The sequence below is a fragment of the Oncorhynchus masou genome, chromosome 33 (assembly GCF_036934945.1).
Source record: "Oncorhynchus masou masou isolate Uvic2021 chromosome 33, UVic_Omas_1.1, whole genome shotgun sequence".
Taxonomy (NCBI): Eukaryota; Metazoa; Chordata; class Actinopteri; order Salmoniformes; family Salmonidae; genus Oncorhynchus; species Oncorhynchus masou.
This window is the reverse complement of record NC_088244.1, coordinates 15,551,381-15,575,950: the sequence shown is the minus strand read 5'-3', so window position 1 is coordinate 15,575,950 and position 24,570 is coordinate 15,551,381. Positions and strand designations below refer to the sequence as shown.

Genomic DNA, 24,570 nt, shown 5'->3' with positions numbered 1-24,570 from the left:
AGGCGAAAATCACAGCCAATCACAACACTGGTGCGTAAGTAATACTGTGAAACACCATCAGTCCACTATTAGTGGTAGACATATTATGGAAATATTCTGAAATTACAATGCAATAATTCCCCAAAATCCTATGTGTAGCACCTTTAATATGAATTGTGCATACTCAAATATGAAAATACTACATGTCATGTCTCAAAATCGATATCTATTTTACCTCTATGTACTTCTACATTGTTTTGTGTCCTCTGGATTTGATTAGAAAGATGTCGAGTTCAATGGTAAACCTGCCAGGTAGCCTTAATTCTCGCACAGCATCCAGCCTAGCTGACGTGATGCTAATTTCCAGATTTTTTTCTCGGCCTAATTTTGACCATCCTACAAGGGTAAGAACTGATGATAGCGACATGAGGTTTCGACCATTTGTTTTCTTAGAGGATTATCTACACAAATAGCCTATTATTTAACCCATTCATCAAATAAGCGTTTTTGATCAGACAGCCTAATCCATCTCCAGTTTCCAGTCACGCAGACAAGCGCACACACAGACAGTGGGAGCTAAAAGATGTGCAAAAAATGTATAAATTCCTAAAAACTCCTGGCTGTTCATGCATATTTTAGTTGTATTCTTCTTTTAGGAGAGGAATGGGTTATACATGCATCCAGAGAATAATATTCAGGCCGTGGCAGCGTGAAGGCAACAAAGAACAGGCTGCTCTGATGCCTGACAATAGAGGTGTGGACCGCAACAAACGCCTGGCGATTAAGTCAGTCGACAGAGAGAAAGTGAAGGAGCACGTACACACACATGAACACACAGACACCGACACAAGCGCAAACACCCACGCACGAGCACACGCAACACGTACACACAAACAGCACTCCCTCACGCACACGCTCACACACAATATTCTTGACCAGCAGTTTTGTCATGATCTTGCTCTGTAATTGTGCAAGGAGCATTTTTTCTCTAATGATTCGCAACAGAAGTAATAGGGTTCTGTGCTCAGGGTAGTGTTGTCGTGGTCATGCTGATGCCGTAGGACGCTGGAGTAGGGAGCAGGGAGGGAGATTCAATCAAACCCGCAATGTTGTTTTGTTTACTAACTACTGCCCATGCTGGAGGGAAGACGTTGAAAGAGGGAGAGAAAAAAAGAAAAGTCAAAGAGATAGAGAAGCAGAAGTGTGGCATATGGTTAAGAAACACTGGAGGGCAAAATGTAAAAAGAAGAAAGCACTGTAGATGCACAGCAGAGCCATGTCTCAGTAGTCTAAAAAAAAGTTCAGCCCCGAACCCTCAAGCTAGATGCATTCCTTTCAGTCAAATCGTTGCACTTTAAAAAAAACTTCTGGGTTACAGAGCAATCAATACTTAATATCATGTTCATTTCTGTCAGATGAATCTGAAATGATGGTGTATGATACAAGTCACCACTTTAAGTTTCAGGCTGCTATCCTACATTTAAAATTATTATAGGACAGCATTTACAGAAGTAGGATCTTAATTTGATCTTCCTGTTGCAAGACAGCTTTCCCGCAATGGAAGACATTTAAAACATTTAGTGTATTTGAGGTTTAAAAAGGCTTCTGAAGTTTGTCATTTCCACTTTGAAATTTCCGACTTGATTTCCCCTTACGGAAATTGTATCAATACCTACAAAATTGTCCATTAATTATTGTACACAATAATTCATTATAATCCACAATAATTCACATTTCCTGTTGCTGCAGGGTTATTTTCCTGGTGTAGCAAACTGACTCAAATTAAGATCTTACATCTGTAGAGAGAATCACTCAGGATTGAGTGAGCTTGAGGATGTGTGTGTGTGTGTTCTTTTGGTTTTTCTAACCAGACGTCCTCACAAGGATAGTAAAAGTAGGAAAATTGTTTGGTCCCCACAAGGAGAATAAAACAAACGTGTGTGTATGTGTGTGCATGTACATGCATGTGTGTCTGCCTGTCTGGGGATCACCAACCTTGAAAAAACACAGGCTGAGATAGGTGACAGGACTGTGAATCTGAACTCCTTTGTTAAACCTTCCACTGTAAAGGCGTCCGCATGCTACCCATCCGAAACAGTACAGAACAGTTAATACATATATTACTACATTTCCTGATGTTGTTGTTCGTTTTTGGCATGTTTCTTTTCGGCTTTTCGTGCACCCGATAAATGTCTTGAGGCAAGCTGAAGTTCGGTAACCAAAGTCTACGCCCCTTTGTCTGTGATTGTTCAACTGTTGGGGTGACGCAGGTTTCTTCTTCTTCTTCTACTCGATTCAGCCTGACACTCAATGTGGAAGTACCTGCACCTCTACTATTCTAGCTATCTATTATATAAAGACTAGCATTTAAAGGCCAATTCATGGAGGGAGATTGTGGGGTCTCACCCAATCACTTGTTAGAAAAAGTGGGGTAAAGAAAAGAACCAAGGGCGGCAGTGGAGATGCTGGTTACTCCAAAAATGTCCCTGGCTTGTTCTGCACCTGAAGCACAGGAAGATGGAAAGCAACATGCTGTCTGCGCCAGAGTATGTTTTACTGTAGTCAACGAAAACAGTAGCCATGTTTGCTAACAATAGCTAGTCAGCTAGCACTAGATACTTGGCTGGCTAGCTAGCCTAGCAGCATACTTGTGCAGAGGAAGCAAGCTAAATCAACTAAGCTAAAGATCTTTAGATCTTTTTGATCAAACATAATTTTGTCAGAGATAGTAAATCATAAGCTTCCCACATTGGTAACACCGAAGTCAAAGGTCCAGCTAGTTAAAATGTTGCAAATGTTTGAGCGGTGTTGTTTGCCCTCTACTTTTTGTTCAAGGTACAAACACCAGTGAATGGGGACAGCACCAGGTTTTGCCCAGCACTGCCTGTTCACCGGCCCCCAGCACTACCTCAGTCCCCAGTACTGACTGGTCGTCAGCCCCCAGCCCATCTGCCGCACTGAGCTGCAGTGCAGTTTGGGAAACAATCTCCATGCCTGACCTTGGTAGTTCTATCCTGGGCCCACCTCCAAGACCTACTCCACTGGCCTGCTCCTCACCAATGCCACAAGTAGTAGCAGGGCTGTGAGAAGAAGGGAGAAAAGCGTTAAAGACTCAGTCCTTGACACATCACTTGCAAAGGCATTCCAAATCAAAATCTGGAGAACGTCATGTACCGAGCCACCAGCTTGTCCCAGAGGCAAATCATTTCAGACTCTCCTCCTGTACTCTGATACCCTCTCCCATATTCTGTTGTCCTTTTTCCTCCTCTCCTCACCATGCACACTGCTCTCCACAGACACTCCTCTAATTTCCACCCCTCTTTTCATCCTCTACAGGGCCCTGGCACCTGTAGCAGATTTCATGGATGAACTATCGGCAAAACTTTGGGGGGAATTTGATCACCAGCTGCATGACTTCAAGAAGAGGATAGGGACCGAACGACTGGGACCACAGACATCTCAGGAGTCAGACACTAGACACTTTCATTTTATTCCATAGACAAGTTTGTTGTTTACATGTCTGTTTTTCGCAGACACATTTGTACTATTGTGCAAATAATTGCATTTATTGTCTGACACTAATTATATTTCATTGACACGTATTGTTTACATATTGTAAGGTTCTGCTTTTCTTTTCTTAGTCAACCTTGTGTTCTTGAACGAAGTCCCTGAACTTCAAAAAAGAAATATCCAGAAAATCACATTGTAGGATTTTTAATGAATTTATTTGCAAATTATGGTGGAAAATAAGTATTTGGTCACCTACAAACAAGCAAGATTTCTGGCTCTCACAGACCTGTAACTTCTTCTTTAAGAGGCTCCTCTGTCCTCCACTCGTTACCTGTATTAATAGCACCTGTTTGAACTTGTTATCAGTATAAAAGACACCTGTCCACAACCTCAAACAGTCACACTCCAAACTCCACTATGGCCAAGACCAAAAAGCTGTCAAAGGACACCAGAAACAAAATTGTAGACCTGCACCAGGCTGGGAAGACCGAATCTGCAATAGGTAAGCAGCTTGGTTTGAAGAAATCAACTGTGGGAGCAATTATTAGGAAATGGAAGATATACATGTGTCACACCCTGACCATAGTTTATTTGTATGTTTCTATGTTTTGGTTGGTCAGGGTGTGATCTGAGTGGGCATTCTATGTTGGATGTCTTGCTTGTCTATTTCTATGTCTGGCCTGATATGGTTCTCAATCAGAGGCAGGTGTTAGTCATTGTCTCTGATTGGGAACCATATTTAGGTAGCCTGGGTTTCACTGTGTGTTTGTGGGTGATTGTTCCTGTCTCTGTGTTTGTTGCATCAGATAGGGCTGTTTCGGTTTTCCACGTTTGTTGTTTTGTACTGTTCGTGTTTTCATCTTCATTAAAGATGTATCTAACTAAACACGCTGCATTTTGGTCCGATCCTTGTTCCACCTCTTCGTCAGAGGAGGAGTTAGAAGAAACGCATTACAGAATCACCCAACTCAACAGGACCAAACGGCGTGGTGACAAGCAGTGGCAGCAGGAGCAGCGATCACAGGACTTCTGGACTTGGGAGGAGATATTGGACGGAAAAGGACCCTGGGCACAGCCTTGAGAATATCGCCATCCCAAGGAAGAACTGGAGGTGGAAAAAGCGGAGAGGCGCTGGTTTGAAGAGGCAGCACGGCGACGCGGTTGGAGGCCCGAGAGTCAGCCCCAAAAATGTATTGGGGGGTGGCTCACAGGGAGTATGGCTACGCCAGGTAGGAGACCTACGCAAACTTCTTGTGCTTACCGGGGGGCTAGAGAGACCGGGCAGGCACCGTGTTATGCTGTGGTGCGCACGGTGTCTCCAGTGCGGGTGCATAGCCCGGTGCGTTCTATTCCAGCTCCGCGTATCGGCCGGGCTAGATTGAGCGTCGAGCCAAATGCCATGAAGCCGGCTCTACGCATCTGGTCACCAGTGCGTCTCCTTGGGCCGGCTTACATGGCACCAGCCTTACGCTTGGTGTCCCCGGTTTGCCTGCATAGCACAGTGCGGGCTATTCCACCTTGCCGCACTGGCAGAGCGACCAGGAGATTTTCAACCAGGTAAGGTTGGGCAGGCTCGGTGCTCAAGAGCTCCAGTGCGCCTGCACGGTCCGGTCTACCCAGTACCACCTCCACACCCCAGCCCTCCGGTGGCAGCTCCCCGCACCAGGCTTCCTGTGCGTGTCCTCAGCCCAGTACCACCAGTGCCAGCACCACGCATCAGACCTACTGTGCGCCTCGCCTCTCCAGCGCTGCCGGAGCCTTCCTCCTCTCCTGCGCTGCCGGAGTCTCCCACCTGTTCAGCGCAGCCAGAGCCTTCCTCCTCTCCTGCGCTGCTGGAGTCTCCTGCCTGTTTAGCGCTGCCAGAGCCTTCCGCCTCTACAGCGTTGCCGGAGTCTCCTGCCCATTTGGAGCAGCCAGAGCTGCCAGTCTGCATGGAGCAGCCAGAGCTGTCAGTCTGCATAGAGCAGCCAGAGCTGTCAGTCTGCATGGAGCAGCCAGAGCTGTCAGTATGCATGGAGCAGCCGGAGCCGCCAGTCTGCATGGAGCTGCCAGTCTGCAAGGAGCTGCCAGCCTGCAAGGAGCTGCCAGCCTGCAAGGAGCTGCCAGTCTGCAAGGAGCTGTCAGTCTGCAAGGAGCTGCCAGTCTCCAGGGAGCTGCCAGAGCTGCTAGTCTGCATGGAGCAGCCAGAGCTGCCAGTCTGCAAGAAGCCGCCAGAGCTGCCAATCTGCATGGAGCAGCCAGAGCCGCCAGTCAGCATGGGGCAGCCAGAGCCGCCAGTCAGCATGAAGCAGCCAGAGCCGCCAGTCTGCCAGGATCCACCAGTCAGCCAGACTCTTCCAGATCTGCCAGTCAGCCAGACTCTTCCAGATCTGCCAGTCAGCCAGACTCTTCCAGATCTGCCAGTCAACCAGACTCTTCCAGATCTGCTAGTCAACCAGACTCTTCCAGATCTGCCAGTCAACCAGGATCTGCCGGATTCAACTACCTGGCTGGGCTTCCTCTCAGTGCTGAGCTTCCTCTCGGTACTGGGCTTCCTCTCAGTGCTGGGCTTCCTCTCAGCCCCGAGCTTCCCCTCAGTGCTGAGCTGCCCCTCAGTGCTGAGCTGCCTCTCAGTGCCGAGCTGCCCCTCTGTCCCGAGCTGCCCCTCTGTCCCGAGCTGCCCCTCTGTCCCGAGCTGCCCCTCTGTCCCGTGTTATTTAGTAGGGTTGCCGTGGCTAGGAGGTCACGGAAGCGGACAAGGTGGATAGGGGGTAAGGGGTGCTCCCTCTGCTGTTTTCTGAAGTCCACAATCCGCTCCTTTGTTTTGTTGACGTTGAGCGAGAGGTTAATGCCTAGGGGATTGAAGCACGGCTGCCATTTAAATTGGCGCTGTGTTTCTTGTACTCTGCCACAACTATGATTGTGATATGTGGTTATCCCACCTAGCTATATTCAAATGAAAGATACTGTACTGTAAGTCTAACATAGTATAAAAACATCTGCTAAATGACTCACATGTAAATGTAAATGGGACGACCAAGAACAGTCATCCTTGCAGCCATGATGCCAAATGCATTCTCTATGACTCTCCATCAGTGAGAGTAGTGGTAGTCTTAACAGCCCCCCTCTTTTCACTTCCTCCTTTCCTCATCCCAGCACTCACTACCTCCACTCCCAACACTCACTATCCCCACCACTCTCTCACCTCCCTCACCTCAACCCAGTCTTCACCTCACTTCCTCTCCTCTCTACACCCCCCCCCCCCAACAACAGGATGCTGGTTCTCAGGTGTTTTATAGGGACACTCAATTAGCTGTCTCTGATAGGACACAGTCAAGGCTTGTTGAACTGGGAAATTAAATTTGGTACTCTATTAACAGAAATGCCTGACACAGCATTTTAATTATCTCCCCCTCTCTCTCTCTCTGTCCCTCTCTCTCTCAATCTGTCCCTCTCTCTCTACCTGTCCCTCTCTCTCTCTCTCTCTTTCCCTCTCTCTGTCCCTCTCTTCAATTCAATTCAAGGGCTTTAATGGCATGGGAAACATGTGTTAACATTGCCAAAGCAAGTGAGGTAGATAATATATAAAGTGAATATATAAAGTGAAAAACAATTAACAGTAAACATTAAACATACAGAGGTTTCAAAACAATAAAGACATTACAAATGTCATATTATATATATACAGTGTTTTTACAATGTACAAATGGTTAAAGGACACAAGATAAAATAAATAAGCATAAATATGGGTTGTATTTACAATGGTGTTTGTTCTTCACTGGTTGCCCTTTTCTCATGGCAACAGGTCACAAATCTTGCTGCTGTGATGGCACACTGTGGAATTTCACCCAGTAGATATGGGAGTTTTTCAAAATTGGATTTGTTTTCGAATTCTTTGTGGATCTGTGTAATCTGAGGGAAATATGTCTCTCTAATATGGTCATACATTGGGCAGGAGGTTAGGAAGTGCAGCTCAGTTTCCCCCTCATTTTGTGGGCAGTGAGCACATAGCCTGTCTTCTCTTGAGAGCCATGTCTGCCTACGGCGGCCTTTCTCAATAGCAAGGCTATGCTCACTGAGTCTGTACATAGTCAAAGCTTTCCTTAATTTTGGGTCAGTCACAGTGGTCAGGTATTCCGCCGCTGTGTACTCTCTGTGTAGGGCCAAATAGCATTCTAGTTTGCTCTGTTTTTTTGTTAATTCTTTCCAAAGTGTCAAGTAATTATCTTTTTGTTTTCTCATGATTTGGTTGGGTCTAATTGTGCTGTTGTCCTGGGGCTCTGTAGGGTGTGTTTGTGTTTGTGAACAGAGCCCCAGGACCAGCTTGCTTAGGGACTCTTCTCTAGGTTCATCTCTCTGTAGGTGATGGCTTTGTTATGGAAGGTTTGGGAATCGCTTCCTTTTAGGTGGTTATAGAATTTAACGGCACTTTTCTGGATTTTGATAATTAGTGGGTATCGGCCTAATTCTGCTCTGCATGCATTATTTGGTGTTCTACGTTGTACACGGGGGATATTTTTTGCAGAATTCTGCGTGCAGAGTCTCAATTTGGTGTTTGTCCCATTTTGTGAAGTCTTGGTTGGTGAGCGGACCCCAGACCTCACAACCATAAAGGGCAATGGGCTCTATGGCTGATTCAAGTATTTTTTAGCTAAATCCTAATTGGTATGTTGAAATTTATGTTCCTTTTGATGGCATAGAATGCCCTTCTTGCCTTGTCTCTCAGATCGTTCACAGCTTTGTGGAAGTTACCTGTGGCGCTGATGTTTAGGCCAAGGTATGTATAGTTTTTTGTGTGCTCTAGGGCAGCAGTGTCTAGATGGAATTTGTATTTGTGGTCCTGGTGACTGGACCTTTTTTGGAACACCATTATTTTGGTCTTACTGAGATTTACTGTCAGGGCCCAGGTCTGACAGAATCTGTGCATAAGATCTAGGTGCTGCTGTAGGCCCTCCTTGGTTGGTGACAGAAGCACCAGATCATCAGTAAACAGCAGACATTTGACTTCGGATTCTAGCAGGGGGAGGCAGGGTGCTGCAGACTTTTCTAGTGCCCACACCAATTCGTTGATATATATGTTGAAGAGGGTGGGGCTTAAGCAGCATCCCTGTCTAACCTCACGACCCTGTGTGAAGAAATGTGTGTGTTTTTTGCCAATTTTAACCGCACACTTGTTGTTTGTGTACATGGATTTTATAATGTCATATGTTTTACACCCCAACACCACTTTCCATAAGTTTGTATAGCAGACCCTCATGCCAAATTGAGTCAAAGGTTTTTTTTAAATCAACAAAGCATGAGAAGACTTTGCCTTTGTTTTGGTTTGTTTGGTTGTCAATTAGGGTGTGCAGGGTGAATACATGGTCTGTTGTACGGTAATTTGGTAAAAAGCCAATTTGACATTTGCTCAGTACATTGTTTTTCGTTGAGGAAATGTACGAGTCTGCTGTTAATGATAATGCAGAGGATTTTCCCAAGGTTACTGTTGACACATATTCCACGGTAGTTATTGGGGTCAAATTTGTCTCCACTTTTGTGGATTGGTGTGATCAGTCCTTGGTTCCAAATATTGGGGAAGATGCCAGAGCTAAATGATGTTAAAGAGTTTTAGTATAGCCAATTGGAATTTGTTGTCTGTATATTTGATCATTTCATTGAGGATACCATCAACACCACAGGCCTTTTTGGTTTGGAGGGTTTTTATTTTATCTGCCTCTCTCTCTCTCTCTCTCTCTCTGGGGTCCTCAAAAAAACATAAAACATAATACAGAATGACATAATACAGAACACCAATCAGCACAAAGACAGATCTACCTAAAAAAGGCACACGTGGCCTACATATCGATGCATACACACAAACTATCTAGGTCAAATAGGGGAGAGGCGTTGTGCTGCGAGGATTTGGGGACTGTGAAAAGACCACTGGTGGCATGTCTGTTGGGGTAAGTGTGTGTGTCAGAGCTGTGTGTAAGTTGACTATGCAAACAATTTGGGATTTTTAACAAATAATGTTTCTTATAAAAAGAAGAAGTGACGCAGTCAGTCTCTACTCAAATATTAGGCAAGAGAGACTGGCATGCATAGTATTTATATCAGCCCTCTGATTACAATTAAGAGCAAAACGTGCCACTCTGTTCTGGGCCAGCTGCAGCTTAACTAGGTCTTTCCTTGCAGCATTGGACCACACGCCTGGACAATAATCAACATTAGACAAAACTAGAGCCAGCAGAACCGTGTGTTGTGTCAAAAAAGCAGAGCATCTCATTATTGCGGCCAGACCTCTCCCAATCTTTACAACCATTGAATCTATATATTTTGACCATGACAGTTTACACCAAGTAATTTAGTCTCCTCAACTTGTTCAACAGCAACACAATTCGTTACCAACTTCAGCTGAGGTCTAGAACTTAACTTTTTATGGCTGCAGGTTCAGTATTGAGTAGCCTGGATGAAAGGTGCCCATATCAAATGGCCTGCTCCTCAGTCATAGTTGCTAATATTTGCATATTATTATTAGTATTGGATAGAAAACACACTGAAGTTTCTAAAACTGTTTGAATTATGTCTGTGAGTATAACAGAACTCATATAGCAGGCAAAAACCTGAGAAATTCCATTTTTTTTCATTCTGGAGGTGGCAGATTTTCAACCAAGGTCTCATTGAAATTACAGCGAGATATGGATGAGTTTTCCTTCCTACGCCTTCCACTAGATGTCAGCAGCCAATAGAACTTTGTCTGATGACTCTAATGTGAAGGGGGGTCGAATGAGACAGGAAATAGTCACCACTGCCACTAGTTGACCATGCTTCACCAGGCGCTTTCACAGGGGAAGGACCTGCATTCCACCGGTCATCTGAAATCATTCTAATTCTCCAGTTGGAACGTCATTCAAGATATATGAAAACAACATTCTAAAGATTGATTCAGTACATCGTTTGACATGTTTCTACTGACTGTTACGGAACTTTTGGACATTTCGTCACGCTTTGTGACTTTGGAATTGTTTACCAAACGCGCTAACCAAAGTAGCTAATTGGACATAAATAATGGACATTTTCGAACAAATCAAGCATTTATTGTGGACCTGGGATTTCTAGGACTGCATTCTGCTGAAGTTCATCAAAGGTAAGGAAACATGTATCATGTATTTTCTGGTTTCTGTTGACTCCAACATGGAGGCTAATTTGGCTACTGTTCTGAGTGCCATCTCAGATTATTGCATGGGTTGCTTTTTCCCTGAACTTAAAAAAAAATCTGACACAGCAGTTGCACTAAGGAGAGGAATATCTATAATTCCATGTATATAACTTGTATTATCATCTACATTTACGATGAGTATTTCTGTTGAAACGATGTGGCTATGCAAAATCACTTGATGTTTTTGTAACTAGTGAATCTAATTAGCCCAATGTAAACTCAGATTTTTTTATATAAATATGAACTTTATCAAACAAAATATGCATGTATTGTGTAACATGAAGTCCTATGAGTGTCATCTGATGAAGATAATTCAAGGTTAGTGATTAATTTTATCTTTATTTATGCTTTTTGTGAATGCTATATTTTGCTGGAAAATGGCTGTGCTTATTGTGGTTTGGTGGAGACCTAACATAATCGTTTATAGTGTTTTCGCTGAAAAGGCTATTTGAAATTGGACACTTTGGTGGGATTAACAACGAGAATAGCTTTAAAATGATATAAGACACATGTATGTTTTAGGAATTGTAATTATGAGATTTCTGTGGTTTGAATTTGGCGGCCTCTATTTTCACAGGTAGTTGTTATATCGATGCAGATATCGGGATTGCAGCCATAACAGGTTAAGGAAAGAATTGTACCAAATACAATGCTCTTAGTTTTAGAGATGTTCAGGACCAGTTTATTACTGGCCACCCATTCCAAAACAGATTGCAACTCTTTGTTAAGGGTTTCAGTGACTTCATTAGCTGTGGTTGCTGATGCATATATGGTTGAATCATCAGCATACATGGACACACATGCTTTGTTTAATGCCAATGGCAGGTCATTGGTAAAACTAGAAAATAGTAGAGGGCCTAGAGAGCTGCCCTGCGGTACACCACTCTTGACATGTTTGACATTAGAGAAGTTTCCATTAAAGAAAACTCTTTGAGTTCTATTAGATAGATAGCTCTGAATCCACGATATGGCAACGGTTGAAAAGCCATAACACAAAAGTTTTTTCAACAACAGGTTATGGTCAATAATATCAAAGGCTGCACTAAAATCTAACAGTATAGCTCCCACAATCTTCTTATTATCAAAATCTTTCAACCAATCATCAGTCATTTGTGTCAGTGCAGTACATGTTGAGTGCCCTTCTCTATAAGCATGCTGAAAGTCTGTTGTTGATTTGTTTTTCAGGTAAATAGCATTGTATTTGGTCAAACACAATTTTTTCCAACAGTTTGCTGAGAGCTGGCAGCAAGCTTATAGGGCTGCTGTTAGAACCACTCTTTAGTTAGCGGAATTACTTTGGCTTCCCGCCTGAGGACAAAGACTTTGCTCGCGGCTCAGACTAAAAATATGATAGATAGGAGTGGCTATAGAGTCAGCTACCATTCTCAGTAGCTTTCCATCTCAGTTATCAATGCCAGGAGGTTTGTCATTATTGATTGATAACAATAATTTTTCCACCTCTCCCACACAAACTTTACCAACTTCAAACTTGCAATGCTTTTCTTTCATTATTAGTTTTTTTAATGCATGAATACAATGGCTCAATGTTCATTGTTGACATTTCCTGGCTACGTTTGCCCACTTTGCCAATGAAATAATCATTCAAATAATTAGCATTAAATTAAATGGTTTTGTGATGAATAAGCCATCTGATTCAATGAAAGATGGAGTTCAATTTGTCTTTCTGCCCATAATTTAATTTAAAGTATTCCATTTTTTTCCATAATTCTTTATATAATTGATCTTGGCTTCATAATACAGTTTATTTTTGTTCCGGTTAATCACATAATTTCGCAAGACAGACTTATTAGCCACTCCCCTTTCCCCATCTCTTTCAACCATACAGTTTTTCAATTCCTCATCAATCCATGGAGCCTCCGTTCCCACAAAAAATTACCCACAAAACACTAGTTTCAACATCAACAGTGAAGAGACGACTCCGGGATGCTGGCCTTCTAGGCAGAGTTGCAAAGAAAAAGCCATATCTCAGACTGGCCAATAAAAAGAAAATATTAAGTTGGGAAAAAGAACAAAGACACTGGACAGAGGAACTCTGTTTAGAAGGCCAGCATACCGGAGTCGCCTCTTCACTGTTGACGTTGAGACTGGTGTTTTAAGGGTCTTCTAATGATCAATTAGCCTTTTAAAATGCTAAACTTGGATTAGCTAACACAACGTGTCATTGGAATACAGGCTTGATGGTTGCTGATAATGGGCCTCTGTACGCCTATGTAGATATTCCATTAAAATCAGATGTTTCCAGCTACAATAGTCATTTTCAACAATGTATTTCTGATTTTATGTTATTTAATTTAAATGTTTGTGTTTTTCTTTAAAAAACAAGGACATTTCTAAGTGATCCCAAACTTTTGAACAGTGGTGTATATATAATTGTTCTAATTATATTTCTCCACTCGAGACCACTGTGCCCAGGTTTATGAGGCCACAATTTTGACGAAGAAGGGAAGGCCGCAAAAAAAGTTTACAAATCCTTACTGGTGAATAATAATTCATAACAGATCAATCATTTATTTCTATACATATACATACTGTATATTTCATATCAATATTAATATAATCCAAGTTTTTCTCATAATAGTAGAAAGTGTTATTAAGTGTGATTAAGTGACATTAATCACCCACCTACTGGTTCATAATAATGGAAAATTCCACCCTGACAAAGTAACCCCTCTAATTGTATGTGAAAGTAGATTCAGACTGGGGTTGGGTTTAAGTAGGCTACATTGACATATGAATTGCCAAACAAAGGACACCCTCATTTCAACGAGAAGCTAGGTTTCCTATCATTCATCCATGGTTGATTGGCTCTTTGGAAGTTTAGAAGTAGTAACCATTAGCCCTATAAATAGGATGCCAAAATCATGATATTAATAATACACTTTTACCTTTGACTATATCGTATTTTATACTGCTGTGTTCTATCCTCATTAACAGCTGAATCCAGGTCAGCACACAGTGACCTCAGCAGGCTATTGATGTCTGGACATGTGTGTTTATGGAACACTTTACATGTCCTAAAAACACACGTGTGCACAGACCCACACACACACACACACACACACACACACAGTGCTCACCTCTGCTGAGCAACTGCAGGTTGCGGACCTCCTCTCTGACTTGTAGCTGAAGGACCTGCTGTAGAACCTCCTGTCTCAATGTTTCTTGGACAATGCCCATCCTCTCCAACTTTTCCCCGTTCAACCTCAGCAATGCACGACCTGGAGAGAGAGAGGGAGAGGGAGAGGGAGGGGGAGAGGGAGGGGGAGAGGGAGGGGGAGAGGGAGAGGGAGGGGGAGGGGGAGAGGGAGAGGGGGAGGGGGAGGGGGAGGGGAGGGGGAGAGGGAGCGAGCGAGCGAGGGAGAGGGAGGGAGGGGGAGAGGGAGAGGGAGAGGGAGGGGGAACGAGCGAGCGAGGGAGAGGGAGGGGGAGAGGGAGAGGGAGAAAGTGAGCGAGTGAGCGAGCGAGCGAAAAGGAGAGAGGCAAATACTATGTTAGAACAGGCTTTGTTTTTTACTGAATGGTTAAGGTAAGATTAGATTTTGGGATAAGGTTTGGAATAAAGTAAACATTTTTTTAAAAGCACTTAGATTGAATATATTACACCCATCCGCCAACCCTGTCCACAACACCCTAGCAAAACCCAAGCCTACTTGATGTTACAGCGCTCCCCGTTGCCCCTAGCGGCTGGTCTTCATCTACCGACGTCCTGTTAACCTGGACCGACATCGAATTTCTCAGTGGATCTTGAGCAACCTGTCTGGTGTATGTGTCTGTGCGTCTGTGTGCCTGTCACGCCCTGACCACAGAGAGCTGACTAGGGTTTCTTTTCTAGTTATTGTGTTTCTATGTTGGTGTGTGTGTATGGTTCCCAATTGGAGGCAGCTGATGATCGTTGCCTCTAATTGGGGATCATACTTAGTGTGTCCTTTTTCCCACCTGCGATGTGGTATATTTCTCGTGTTAGTGCCTATGTGCGCTATTGCACGTTTGTTATATCTTTGTTGTTTTTGGAGATTAATAAAATGTGGAACTCTAAACACGCTGCACCTTGGTCCACTTATTTATACAACAATCGTGACAGTGCCTGTGTGTGTGTGTGTGTACACTGTTGATTTACATCTAAGCGTTAAGTGTGTATTCTCTGCTTTACATACGAGTCGTCATGACAGCGAGCAGGATGGCAAAGTGAGGTTTATACAGCCAGACAATTTACTGAGGATGTTTGAACTAGAACACCAAGGCGTTAAACTACCAGGAAACACACTTTGAACATACCATTATCCACAGTAAGCATCATGCGCACACACACACACAAACTTCACAAAAACACATGCATGTCTACTTTATTACACACACACACATACGGGATGGGCCTGTCTTTCAATGGAGAGGAGAGTGAAGGAATCCATCAAAGCTGTAGCAGCCTAGGTCTACATGTTAATTAGACACATTACTCATACTGTTAGCTCTCCTAATCAATCCATCCATTCTCATTTCCGCCTCTGGACGTGGGCACACCTCAAAAACCCAGCACACACATGCACACCCTCTCTGTCCAGCCCTCACCCCTCCTCCCAACTCAGCCAGTGCGTCTCTCTTTCCTGCCCCCAGAAACATGGTGTCCTAGAAAAGCTGCCCTTGGTTCCTTTGTGTACAAATAAGACAAAGCAGATGAAGAAAGCTCCAATCCATTTCCCCTCCGACAGACTTAATACAGAGCCTAATAATGGCCTGCAGATAGCGATAGCAGCTAGCAGCCTCAAAGAGAAGAAGAGAATAAAGAGAGAATGGAGAAGGGAAAATAAAATATATCCTTCTACTGTTTCTGTGGAAACCGTTTTGTTCAATCCACCGACACGGTTAATTGGTGATAAACAAGTTCTGAGAGCAAAAGGGAGACATTTCTGTCATGGCCGCCACAATAACGACACTTCATGTTAAAACAGCACACAGTAAGTGAATCTTTTGTAATTTGAAAATGTATTTTGGAGTGAAATTAAAGTAGAGTTTCTGAGGTTTCAAAAACCGTATTGCGCGTAGTTGTTAGACATGGTTAGACAGAGTCCGCTGTGGTCAATTGTTAAACAGAGAACCTTATGGCTGTATGGCATTGGATTCTTGAGAACAAACACATCTCTGGTCCAGGGTGTAGCTTAAAACTTCTTAGAGCTAGGCCTCTTTTTTTCTCAACTTCCTGTCTGAATGAAGTGCCTAAAGTAAACTGCCTGTTGCTCAGGCCCTGAAGCCAGGATATGCATATAATTGGTACCATTGGAAAGAAAACACTTTGAAGTTTGTTGAAATGTTATAATAATGTAGGAGAATATAACACAATAGATATGGTAGGAGAAAATCCAAAGAAAAAACAAACATTTTTTTGTTGTTGAGAGAGACCATCCTCTTAGAAAGGCAAGTAAAAGGTCATATTAAACATTAGCTCCCTGTATGCAATTCCTATGGCTTCCACAGGGCGTCAGCAGTCTATGGGCAAGGTTTCAGGCTTGTAACTTCAAAAACAAATAAGAAATATCCATTTTAGTACAGGGACACAATCTTGGAAATTCATGTTTGCGCACGCCATGAAGACAGGACGCACCTGCTAAAATTGTTTTCCAATTGAACATACTTCTTTCCAGAAATAATATTATAGTTTGATTACATTTTAGGCTATCTGAGGAGTAAATAGAAATGCATTTTCACTTGTTGAAACAAAGTTTAGGGGTCGATTTTCGAATTCCTTTCTCTGCAAGTTGAACGAGTGGTAAACTCAAATCGGTGGCGCCAACTAAACTGACTTTTTGGGATATAAAAAAATGACACTACATGTTATTGCTGGGACGCTTTGGATGACAAATCAGAGGAAGATTTTCAAAAACTAAGTGAATATTTACTCTTTATATGTGAATGTATGAAACCTGTGCCAGGGGAAAAATATTTTGATGTGGGGCGCTGTCCTCAAACAATCCCATTGCAGGTTTTCGCTGTAATAGCTACTGTAAATCAGACAGTGCAGTTAGATTAACAAGAATTGAAGCTTTCAACCGATAGAAGACACTTATATACCTAAATGCTTAACCGCTATAATAACTATTAGAATTGATTTGAATAGCGGGACACCAGTACTTATTAAGAAAGAAGGATAGTGCAGGTAGCAGTGGTTATTTACACAGAGTGTACAAAACATTAAAGATACCTACACTTTTCATGGCAGACTGACCAGCTGAATCCAGGTGAAAGCAATGATCCCCCTTATTGATACATGCCCTTAGTGCCTGGTAGGTAATTCAGTCATGATTACTACAAGGTTTAGCTTGCTAGGTAAGTTCATTTAGCCAGCTATCTAAAACATATAGCTGGCTTATTGAGTGACTGTCAGTGACGGACATAAGAAGAGGAAAACTGCTGATGCACAAACACATTTAGAAATTGAAAATGGTGTATTCTACTATTATAACTCTCAACAGTAAGTTGAGACCCTGACTGAATTACAATTTTTGAAATAAAAATCTGTGTTAAAAAAGTGTCTGCTTATGTGGCTTATTGGTAGGGCCGGCCCTGGCTAAACCATTGCCTGAACCATTGCCTCATGGTTTCATGGTTGCAAATAACCAAGTAACTGGTTGGAAACTATTTACCCAACACAGAGGTTGTATTGGGCTAAAATATCTACCAAAGACTAATAACCATCCTCACATTCACACAGGTCTTTCTAACTCAACCGGTACATTTAAAAGCAGAGATCTCAATAACCGAAATAATACATTCAATGAAAAAATGAAAACTAAAAAGGGGTGTGCGCTTCTCGAGCAACTGTGGATGTAGACCCACATACATGCACATGTCTGCGGGTGCAACTCGTATAGAACCCCGATGTACATGAGTGGAGCTCCGAGAGCACTCACCACTAACCACTGCAATAGTAAACTGAGAGAAAATGCCTTCACTCGAATCACATGGGGGTTTTCTAGCAATAGGTAATGGGAGTAGCCTAATGAATAGCATCAAACACATCTTTATAACAATCAGGTTCTATATGTAATTCTATGGCTAGCTGATTCTCTATTTAACAGGTGCTGCCTGTAGCTTCCACATTTTATACACATAATAAGACAAACTGACTGCACCTGTGTGTGTGTGTGTGTGTGTGTGTGTGTGTGTGTGTGTGTGTGTGTGTGTGTGTGTGTGTGTGTGTGTGTGTGTGTGTGTGTGTGTGTGTGTGTGTGTGCGTGTGTGTGTGTGCATGTGTGTGTGTGAATGTCTGTGTTCATGCATGTGCTAGTGTCTGTAATATAACGTATAAATATGATGAATAAATCAAAGAGATATGATCTGCTGTTGCTGGGTTATCTGTAACTTGAGGCAGACAAACACTGTGTGTGTATCTAGGTGCAGAGTGACTTAGTGAGTGATGGCTGACCATGCAGTTTAGAAAAGCAATCTGTTCACTGTGACTGGCTCTGAAAGGGACCTGTTCTGTACTGTCTGACTCAAGGCTAAGAGAACTGAGCGCTCATATACAGTACGTACTGTGTGTGTGTGTGTGTGCGCGCATGTGTGTGTGCATGTGTGTGTGGATGTCTGTTGTTAGCAATGTGTCTAATGCATGTGTGTGTGGATGTCTGTTGTTAGCAATGTGTCCAAAGCGTGTGTGTGTGTGTGTGTGTGTGTGTGTGTGTGTGTGTGTGTGTGTGTGTGTGTGTGTGCGTGTGTGCGTGTGTGCGTGTGTGCGTGTGTGTGTGAGATTCCAGAACGCCGTCAACTGCATCCGCTTCAACAGCTTTCCTTTTCTTTCACAAAAACACAGCATTCCTTTCTTAGCTTTCGCTGCATGAATGGTCTTTAAATCTCCTTGTGAGAGATTTAGGTGTAAACCGTTTCTTAAGTCCCGCAGCTGAAAAAGCGAAGCTGTGGAACCAGCTAAGGAACTAAAAATACAACTTGTGTGAGATTTGGTTTCTCAGGCTAAGGCTTTTCAGAGACCTGTGTGAATTGGTCCCAACTCTCTGGGTACAGGAGCTTCAGTCCTCTGGGCGGTGGAGAGTAGCGGAGTGTAGAGAATAAGCTTGCAAAACTAGGCTTGGGTGATGAATAAACTTACTTGAGATCTGAAGGCTTCAGCTCCTGGGCTACTATAATGCCTGTCTGTATAGTGCCTTCAGAAGGTATTCACACGCCTTGACGTTTTGCAATGTTTTTTGTGTTTAAAATGGATGGCATTTTGGGATTGTTGTCAGTGGCCTACACACAAAACCCATCATGTCAAGGTGGAATTATGTTTTTAGAAATGTTTACAAATTAATAAAAAATGAAAACCTGTCTTGAGTCAATAAGTATTTGACCCCTTTGTTATGGCATGCCTAAATAAGTTCAAAATTAAAAAATGTGCTTAACAAGTCACATACTAAGTTGCATGGACTCACTCTGTCTGCAATAATAGTGTTAACATGATTTTCTAATGGCTACCTCATCTCTGTACCCCACACATACAATTATCTGTAAGGTCCCTCAGTCGATCACTGAATTTCAAACACAGATTCAACCGAAAAGACCAGGGAGGTTTTCCAATGCCTCACAAAGAAGGGCACATATTGGTAGATGGGTAAAAAAAGCAGACATGGAATATTTCTTTGAGCATAAAGAAGTTATTAAATACACGTTCGATGGTGTATCAATACACTCAGTCTACAAAGTGACAGGCATCCTTCCTAACTCGGTGAGAGGAAGGAAACCGCTCATAGATTTCACCCTGAGGCCAATGGTGACTTTAAAACAGTTACAGAGTTTAATGGCTCTGATAGGAGAAAACTTAGGATGGATCAACAATGTTGGAGTTACTCCACAATACTAAGCTACATGACAGAGTGAAAAGAAGGAAGCCTGTACAGAATGCAATATTTCAAAACATGCATAATGTTTGCAACAAGTTTGTCCTGAATACAAATTGTTATGTTTAGGGAAAATCCAATATAACACATTACTGAGTACCACTCCTCAATTTTCAAGCATAGTGTTGACTGCATCATGTTTTGGGTATGCTTGTAAACATTAAGGATTAGGGAGTTTTGCAGGATAAAAAATAGCCAGAATGGAGCTAAGCACAGGCAAATCCTTGAGGAAAATCTGGTTCAGTCTTCTTTCCACCAGACACTGGGAGATGAATTCACCTTTCTGCAGGACAATAACCTACAAGGTCAACTCTACACTGGAGTTGCCTACCAAGAAGACAGTAAATGTTCCTGAGTGGCCGAGTTACAGTTTTGACTTACATCTACTTGCAAATCTATGGCAAAACCTGAAAATGGTTGTCTAGCAATGATCAACAACCAATTTGACAGAGCTTGAAGAATTTTGAAAATAATAATGGGCAAATGTTGCACAATCCAGGTGTGGAAAGCTCTTAAATACGTACCCAGAAACCTCATAGCTGCAATCGCTGCTAAAGCTGCTTCTACAAAGTATTGGCTCAGGGGTGTGAATACTTATGTAAATTAGATACAGTGGGGGAAAAAAGTATTTAGTCAGCCACCAATTGTGTAAACTTCAACTATGACAGACAAAATAAGACAAAATAAGAAGAAAAAAATCCAGAAAATCACATTGTAGGATTTTTAATGAATTTATTTGCAAATTATGGTGGAAAATAAGTATTTGGTCACCTACAAACAAGCAAGATTTCTGGCTCTCACAGACCTGTAACTTCTTCTTTAAGAGGCTTCTCTGTCCTCCACTCGTTACCTGTATTAATGGCACCTGTTTGAACTTGTTATCAGTATAAAAGACACCTGTCCACAACCTCAAACAGTCACACTCCAAACTCCACTAAGACCAAAGAGCTGTCAAAGGACATCAGAAACAAAATTGTAGACCTGTTCCAGGATGGGAAGACTGAATCTGCAATAGGTAAGCAGCTTGGTTTGAAGAAATCAACTGTGGGAGAAATTATTAGGAAATTGAAGATATACAAGACCACTGATAATCTCCCTCGATCTGGGGCTCCACGCAAGATCTCACCCCGTGGGGTCAAAATGATCACAAAGGTGAGCAAAAATCCCAGAACCACACGGCGGGACCTAGTTAATGACCTGCAGAGAGCTGGGACCAAAGTAACAAAGCCTACCATCAGTAACACACTACGCCGCCAGGGACTCAAATCCTGCAGTGCCAGACGTGTCCCCCTGCTTAAGCCAGTACATGTTCAGGCCCCTCTGAAGTTTTCTAGAGAGCATTTGGATGATCCAGAAGAAGATTGGGAGAATGTCATATGGTCAGATGAAACCAAAATATAACTTTTTGGTAAAAACTCAACTCGTCGTGTTTGGAGGACAAAGAATGCTGAGTTGCATCCAAAGAACACCATACCTACTGTGAAGCATGGGGTTGGAAACATCATGCTTTGGGGCTGTTTTTCTGAAAAGGGATCTGGACGACTGATCCGTGTAAAGGAAAGAATGAATGGGGCCATGTATTGTGAGATTTTGAGTGAAAACCTCCTTCCATCAGCAAGGGCATTGAAGATGAAACGTGGCTGGGTCTTTCAGCATGACAATGATCCCAAACACACCGCCTGGGCAACGAAGGAGTGGCTTCGTAAGAAGCATTTCAAGGTCCTGGAGTGGCCTAGCCAGTCTCCAGATCTCAACCCCATAGAAAATCTTTGGAGGGAGTTGAAAGTCCGTGTTGCCCAGCAACAGCCCCAAAACATCACTGCTCTAGAGGAGATCTGCATGGAGGAATGGGCCAAAATACCAGCAACAGTGTGTGAAAATCTTGTGAAGACTTACAGAAAACGTTTGACCTCTGTCATTGCCAACAAAGGGTATATAACAAAGTATTGAGATAAACTTTTGTTATTGACCAAATACTTATTTTCCACCATAATTTGCAAATAAATTCCTTAAAAATCCTACAATGTGATTTTCTTGATATTTTTTTCTAATTTTGTCTGTCATAGTTGAAGTGTATCTATGATGAAAATTACAGGCCTCTCTCATCTTTTTAAGTGGGAGAACTTGCACAATTGGTGGCTGACTAAATACTTTTTTGCCCCACTGTATTTCTGGAGTTTGTTTTCAATAAATTTGCAAAAACGTCAAATACAGGTTTTCATTTTGTCATTATGGGGTATTGTGTGTAGATGGTTGAGAAAAAACATTTTGAATCCATTTTGAATTCAGGCTATAATACAACATGTGGAATAAGTCAAGCGGGTATGAATAGTTTCTGAAGGAAGTGTTTATCTTCTTCGTGAGTGTTCTGACTGAGCTGTGTTCTCTCTCTCTGTAGCACTCTCTTTCGCTCTCTCTTTCCAGGGACGCTTTAAGGGCAACCAGCAGCAGGACAGCCAGGAGTTGCTTCACTACCTTCTGTGAGAGTGGAGCAGACCAAGGTTTCTGCACATTACCTGTGACTGCGGGGTTGGAGAAGGTTTCTACACATTACCTGTGACTGCGGGGTTGGAGAATGTTTCTACACATTACCTGTGACTGCGGGGTGGGCGAAGGTTTCTACACATTACCTGTGACTGCGGGGTTGGAGAATGTTTCTACACATTACCTGTGACTGCGGGGTGGGAGAAGGTTTCTGCACATTACCTGTGACTGCAGGGTGGGAGAAGGTTTCTACAAATTACCTATGACTGCGGGGTTGGAGAAGGTTTCTACACATTACCTGTGACTGCGGGGTTGGAGAAGGTTTCTACACATTACCTGTGACTGCAGGGTGGGAGAAGGTTTCTGCACATTACCTGTGACTGCAGGGTGGGAGAAGGTTTCTGCACATTACCTGTGACTGCAGGGTGGGAGAAGGTTTCTGCACATTACCTGTGACTGCAGGGTGGGAGAAGGTTTCTACACATTACCTGTGACTGCAGGGTTGGAGAAGGTTTCTGCACATTACCTGTGACTGCAGGGTGGGAGAAGGTTTCTGCACATTACCTGTGACTGCGGGGTGGGAGAAGGTTTCTACACATTACCTGTGATTGCAGCGTTGGAGAAGGTTTCTACACATTACCTGTGACTGCAGGGTGGGAGAAGGTTTCTACACATTACCTGTGACTGCAGGGTGGGAGAAGGTTTCTACACATTACCTGTGACTGCAGGGTGGGAGAAGGTTTCTACACATTACCTGTGACTGCAGGGTGGGAGAAGGTTTCTACACATTACCTGTGACTGCGGGGTGGGAGAAGGTTTCTACACATTACCTGTGATTGCAGCGTTGGAGAAGGTTTCTACACATTACCTGTGATTGCAGCGTTGGAGAAGGTTTCTACACATTACCTGTGATTGCAGCGTTGGAGAAGGTTTCTACACATTACCTGTGATAGTGGGGTTGGAGAAAGTTTCTACACATTACCTGTGATAGTGGGGTTGGAGAAGGTTTCTACACATTACCTGTGATAGTGGGGTTGGAGAAAGTTTCTACACATTTCCTGTGATTGCGGGGTTGGAGAAAGTTTCTACACGTTACCTGTGATAGCATGGTGGGAGAAAGTTTCTACACATTACCTGTGATAGTGGGGTTGGAGAAAGTTTCTACACATTACCTGTGGTAGAGGGGTTGGAGAAGGTTTCTACACATTACCAGTGATTGCGGGGTTGGAGAAAGTTTCTACACATTTCCTGTGATTGCGGGGTTGGAGAAAGTTTCTACACGTTACCTGTGATAGCATGGTGGGAGAAGGCTTCTACGTAGGTCAGGTAGTTGTGTGGACAGTGTTTCTTCAGCCACTTGCAGACATCCTGTTGGGTCCACAGAACCACTGGTTTGGACAGACTGGACAGAGTAGGGCTGGTGTGGTACACAGTGAAGGCTTCGCCTGGACGCAGCTGAAACACACAGAGTTTGGCTTACGGTGTGTGTGCGTAAGGTGACTGAGTGATCATGTGTGAACATTATTTATGGTGACTGAGTGATCATGTGTGAACATTAGTTGTGGTGACTGAGTGATCATGTGTGAACATTAGTTGTGGTGACTGAGTGATCATGTGTGAACATTAGTTGTGGTGACTGAGTGATCATGTGTGAACATTATTTATGGTGACTGAGTGATCATGTGTGAACATTATTTATGGTGACTGAGTGATCATGTGTGAACATTATTTATGGTGACTGAGTGATCGGGTGTGAACATTATTTATGGTGACTGAGTGATCATGTGTGAACATTAGTTGTGGTGATGACAATGTATCTAACCCTAAACCGAACCCCTTTACCCCTAACCCTAATTTTAACCCCTGAACCTAAAATTGTCATGGTTCCACCCGTCACCAGAAGGTCATATTAGAGACCATCCTAGAGACCATCCTAGAGACTATCCTAGAGACAATTATGACCCTGAGGTGTGTTCTATTACTCATTAGGATTTCCCCTTTAAAAGAGGTGTGTTTTCTGGTTATCTTTGCAGAAGCTTGAATTGTTTACTGTGTGTGGTCGTTTTCTGAGTGAGTTTTTGAGACTTAGTGTTTGTTGCATTTTTAAGTGTACTGTGATCCTGCGGCTACCGTTTCTCAGTAAAGGCTTATGTTTCACTAGCTGCGACTCTATCAGGAATTCTCAAAAGTCTTGATCAAGCAGCAGGCCTTCATTCTCAAATCAGTTTTGTTTTTAAAATCTGTTTTGGAAAACTGACTGACCAAACAGCCAGTTACAAGTGACCAAATTGGACTTGTGTGTTCAGACAGCAGTCATTTGCTGACATGGCTACACTAATTGCCATAGTAATGAGGGGTGTGTGCACAGTGGTGTAGGTTGATTGGTGGTGGTGCTCCTGCTGCCTATCACTCAGAAGTTATGTAGCAAGCTAAGGTGACAGTGGGGCTGTTACGGTGACCGTATTACCGCCACACCAGCGGTCATGAGTCCCGACCTGTCACAACCATACCAGC

General features: G+C 43.0%; 1 protein-coding gene across 1 annotated transcript in view; it reads right to left on the bottom strand.

Moving 5' to 3' along the window:
• Positions 1-24,570, bottom strand: part of LOC135527885 (sterile alpha motif domain-containing protein 10-like) — a 159,265-nt gene that overhangs the window by 9,689 nt on the left and 125,006 nt on the right. Inside the window, exons 3-4 of the mRNA XM_064956512.1 lie at positions 23,343-23,511; positions 13,765-13,905 (exon numbers count right to left, since the gene is read on the bottom strand). Of these exons, the coding sequence (XP_064812584.1) occupies positions 13,765-13,905; positions 23,343-23,511 (310 nt within the window). The remainder of the gene's footprint in view (positions 1-13,764; positions 13,906-23,342; positions 23,512-24,570) is intronic.